Below are 4,327 nucleotides of genomic sequence, written 5' to 3'. Positions count from 1 at the left end.
CTAACCCCAGGTGTGTCTTTTTCTTCTATGGTTCTAACCCCAGGTGTTTCTTTTTCTTCTATGGTTCTAACCCCAGGTGCCTCTTCTTCTATGGTTCTAACCCCAGGTGTTTCTTCTTCTATGGTTCTAACCCCAGCTGTTTCTTTTTCTTCTATGGTTCTAACCCCAGGTGCCTCTTCTTCTATGGTTCTAACCCCAGGTGTTTCTTCTTCTATGGTTCTAACCCCAGGTGCCTCTTCTTTTATGGTTCTAACCCCAGGTGTGTCTTTTTCTTCTATGGTTCTAACCCCAGGTGCCTCTTCTTCTATGGTTCTAACCCCAGGTGTTTCTTCTTCTATGGTTCTAACCCCAGGTGTTTCTTCTTCTATGGTTCTAACCCCAGGTGCCTCTTCTTTTATGGTTCTAACCCCAGGTGCCTCTTCTTCTATGGTTCTAACCCCAGGTGCCTCTTCTTCTATGGTTCTAACCCCAGGTGCCTCTTCTTCTATGGTTCTAACCCCAGGTGCCTCTTCTTCTATGGTTCTAACCCCAGGTGCCTCTTCTTCTATGGTTCTAACCCCAGGTGCCTCTTCTTCTATGGTTCTAACCCCAGGTGCCTCTTCTTCTATGGTTCTAACCCCAGGTGCCTCTTCTTCTATGGTTCTAACCCCAGGTGTTTCTTCTTCTTCTTCTATGGTTCTAACCCCAGGTGTTTCTTCTTCTTCTTCTATGGTTCTAACCCCAGGTGCCTCTTCTTCTATGGTTCTAACCCCAGGTGCCTCTTCTTCTATGGTTCTAACCCCAGGTGCCTCTTCTTCTATGGTTCTAACCCCAGGTGTTTCTTTTTCTTCTATGGTTCTAACCCCAGGTGCCTCTTCTTCTATGGTTCTAACCCCAGGTGTTTCTTTTTCTTCTATGGTTCTAACCCCAGGTGTTTCTTTTTCTTCTATGGTTCTAACCCCAGGTGCCTCTTCTTCTATGGTTCTAACCCCAGGTGTTTCTTCTTCTATGGTTCTAACCCCAGGTGCCTCTTATTCTATGGTTCTAACCCCAGGTGTTTCTTCTTCTATGGTTGAATAACCAGCAGGACATTCAGTACAATATAGACTTTATTAGTATTCACTAAAGTATGAAATAAAAAGCAGGTCGGCTGTAAATGATTCACAATTCAGAAATGATGGATGAGGGTCACCACAGGAAGTGCGTCCTCCCACAGCTGCAGCCCCTCTACAAAATAAGAGCTGAGGCTGGGACCCGCCTGGAGGAGAGGACCCCCCCTGGAGGAGAGGACCCCCGTGGAGGGTTGAGGCAGCAAAACGTCCAAAAACAAAATCAATATTCTTCAGAATCGTGTGTTGGTGGGGGGTCCCGCTGGGGGGTCCCGGAGCCCAACAGACAACAGCGTGGGGAATGTTTCATATCATTTTATTGTTTGTAACTTTCATCATAGCAATGGAAAAATATAACCTTTAACAAACGTCTTCAATTCTCTCAATTATTTTTAAACAAGCAAAAAATGGTGAGTTACCCTTTCCCCCAAACTAACCAGGTGACCCCCACTGAAGCTCCCTTTGGCACTCGGAGGACGAGGACTTTTATTTTGTAGGAATTGAGTGACAGAGCGGCGCCCCCTGGAGGCCGCCTTGAAGTGCTCGGAAGAAGAAGAAAAATAAGAGCAAAAAAAAACCTAACGTTTCCACAGAAGTCCAGAGAAGCTCGTTCCTCTCAAGTCTTTTATTCGTCGTCTGGTGGCCCCTCCTCCCCCGTCCCTCCCTCCCCCTCTCCTCTCAGGGGGGCGGGGCCGGCGGCGGCGAGAGAGGTGCATTGTGGGAGGAGGGTGAGTCTGTTTTGATTGGGGGGGGGGAGGAGGGGGAGTCAGAGTCCAGTCCAAGGGGGGAAGGGGGAGGAACTGAAGGTGTGATGTCATCGTCTCTCGCTCACACGTCTCTCTCACACACACTCGTCTCACGTCACTCTTCTGCTGCTGCGTCTCAGAGAAGATCAGCTGCTGCTCCCCGTCGACGACCCTCTGAGGGCGAGAGAGAGAGGGTTAGAGAGGGAGAGAGAGTCAGTGTGTGTACAGTGTGTGTACAGTGTATGTGTACAGTGTATGTGTAGTGTGTGTGTAGAGTGTGTACAGTGTGTGTACAGTGTATGTGTATGTGTACAGTGTATGTGTATGTGTATGTGTACAGTGTGTGTGTAGAGTGTGTACAGTGTATGTGTATGTGTATGTGTACAGTGTATGTGTAGAGTGTGTGTAGAGTGTGTACAGTGTGTGTACAGTGTGTGTACAGTGTATGTGTATGTGTATGTGTAGAGTGTGTGTAGAGTGTGTACAGTGTGTGTACAGTGTGTGTACAGTGTATGTGTATGTGTATGTGTAGAGTGTGTGTAGAGTGTGTACAGTGTGTGTACAGTGTGTGTACAGTGTATGTGTATGTGTATGTGTATGTGTACAGTGTATGTGTAGAGTGTGTGTGTAGAGTGTGTACAGTGTGTGTGTAGAGTGTGTACAGTGTGTGTACAGTGTGTGTACAGTGTATGTGTATGTGTACAGTGTATGTGTACAGTGTATGTGTATGTGTACAGTGTATGTGTAGAGTGTGTACAGTGTGTAGAGTGTATGTGTAGAGTGTGTGTGTAGAGTGTGTGTGTAGAGTGTGTGTGTAGAGTGTGTGTACAGTGTATGTACAGTGTGTGTACAGTGTATGTAAAGTGTGTGTACAGTGTATGTGTACAGTGTGTACAGTGTGTGTACAGTGTGTGTACAGTGTGTGTATCTCACCAGGCCTGGCTCTTGAGCTTCCGCAGCTCCTTGGTGGCCCAGGTGGCGAGGGTCTTGGTCTTGGTGGTCTTGGATCTCCGGCCCTCCGTCAGAAGGTCGTTGATGAGTGGACGCAGCTCCACCAGCTTCATCACGTCCTTACCAAAGGCCGTGCACAGGTCCCTAAACACACACACACACACACACACACACAGATTAACAAACAGCACTCTGGCTTCTAAGGAGCAGCATCACATCCAGAATTACATGATACGACTCTAGACAGGTTTTATTAAATGTCAAAACTGAAACTTTCACTCCAAGAAAAAAGCTTGGAAGTGGAAAGAACTAAAAGCTTCCCTTTTTAAAATCCTCTTCCTCTCAAACATCAGAGAACACAAACAGATTTAAGCATGTTTGGTTTTAAAATGAACAAACTCTAAAATATGGGCTTTATATTTTACAAATGAAAGTGTGTTGGTCTCAGGTGTTGTGTTTATCCATCACACTTCAGAGTGGTGCATGATCTCTCTTCACAGACCAACACACACTTGTGCCCCTGAACGCACCGCGCAGTCTGTCTTTCACTGAATCTCCTTTATCAATGAGATTCTTAAAACTGCAATACTCTTTTGGGCCACTTGGGGGCAGCAGAAACACATGTATACATATCAGATTATGTTATTGTTTTGTTTTGTTTTAAAATAACTGGATAAATAAATGAACCCCGCCCCCCCCCTCACCCTATGAGCCCGGCGGCGTTGGCCACGACTCCGTCAGAGTGGTCCTCGTCTTCAGCGATGTGATGGATGAAGGAGAGGATGAACTCCACCCGCGGCTGCACCAGCATCACGTCCGCTGTGGAGGAGGAGCATTACACAAGTTACTAATGTTACTGAAGACACTGAGGAGGGAAAGCTGAGAGGCTGAAACACAAACAATGGATTCTGGTAATATCAGTGAATCTGAACTCATGTAGTAAAACCTCAGCTTTTTCATCACATGTTTAGAAATCTCAAATGTTGAGTCTCGCAAAGCCGGAGCTCTGTGTCTGGGCTTCAGCCTGCAGCGCTCCGGGTGAAAGAGACTCGTTGCTCTGCGACATCGTAAAATCCCCCTGCTAGACTGAAGGCAGGAGGAGGAACCGACGTCGCTTCGGGGAGGGGGGGGGGGGGGGGGGGGGGGGGGGGGGACCTGAGGTCATGTGATCTTACGGTGCACGTTCTCCTGGTCCCCCTTCAGGCCCTGGATGATGCCGGTGTACGCCTCCAGACAGCCCTCCCTCAACTCGTTCAGGTAGTCCACCATGTCGTAGTCCGTCTGACACACACACGGAGACGGAGACAGAGACAGAGACAGAGACAGAGAGAGAGAGAGAGAGAGAGACACACACACACACACACACAGAGAGAGAGAGAGAGAGTTAGAGACGTTGATTTTTCTAGTTCACAGCGCTGATTCTTCAGGAGGTCTGAAGAGAGAGAGGTTCTGAGGTGGATGTGAGTCAGAGAGTCCTCCTGACGGACCCCCTGTGGTGAGAGGAGTGTGTGATCAGTCTCAGATAATGTGAGTTGAGTTTGA

At 47.8% G+C, this 4,327-nt stretch overlaps 1 protein-coding gene across 1 annotated transcript; it reads right to left on the bottom strand.

Annotated features, from left to right (window-relative positions):
- Positions 1 to 1,070: 1,070 nt before the first annotated feature.
- On the bottom strand, positions 1,071 to 4,119 carry kpnb1 (karyopherin (importin) beta 1). The gene is made up of 4 exons (XM_079645087.1): positions 3,961 to 4,119; positions 3,490 to 3,604; positions 2,768 to 2,929; positions 1,071 to 2,008 (listed from the first exon to the last, which is right to left on the bottom strand). Coding segments are annotated over exons 1-4 (372 nt in total). The 5' UTR covers positions 4,055 to 4,119; the 3' UTR covers positions 1,071 to 2,007.
- Positions 4,120 to 4,327: the final 208 nt, after the last annotated feature.

The sequence above is a fragment of the Notothenia rossii genome, assembly GCF_949606895.1.
Source record: "Notothenia rossii genome assembly, chromosome: 8".
Classification (NCBI taxonomy): Eukaryota; Metazoa; Chordata; class Actinopteri; order Perciformes; family Nototheniidae; genus Notothenia; species Notothenia rossii.
This window is presented reverse-complemented; position numbering and strand designations above follow the sequence as displayed.

Coding starts and splice junctions, on each gene's coding strand:
- kpnb1 (XM_079645087.1), bottom strand. CDS start 4,054: ATGGTGGACTACCTGAACGAGTTGAGGGAGGGCTGTCTGGAGGCGTAC. Junction 3,605..3,960: donor GGACCAGGAGAACGTGCACC/GTAAGATCACAT, acceptor CCTCCTCCACAG/CGGACGTGATGCTGGTGCAG. Junction 2,930..3,489: donor AACGCCGCCGGGCTCATAGG/GTGAGGGGGGGG, acceptor GTGTGTGTTTAG/GGACCTGTGCACGGCCTTTG.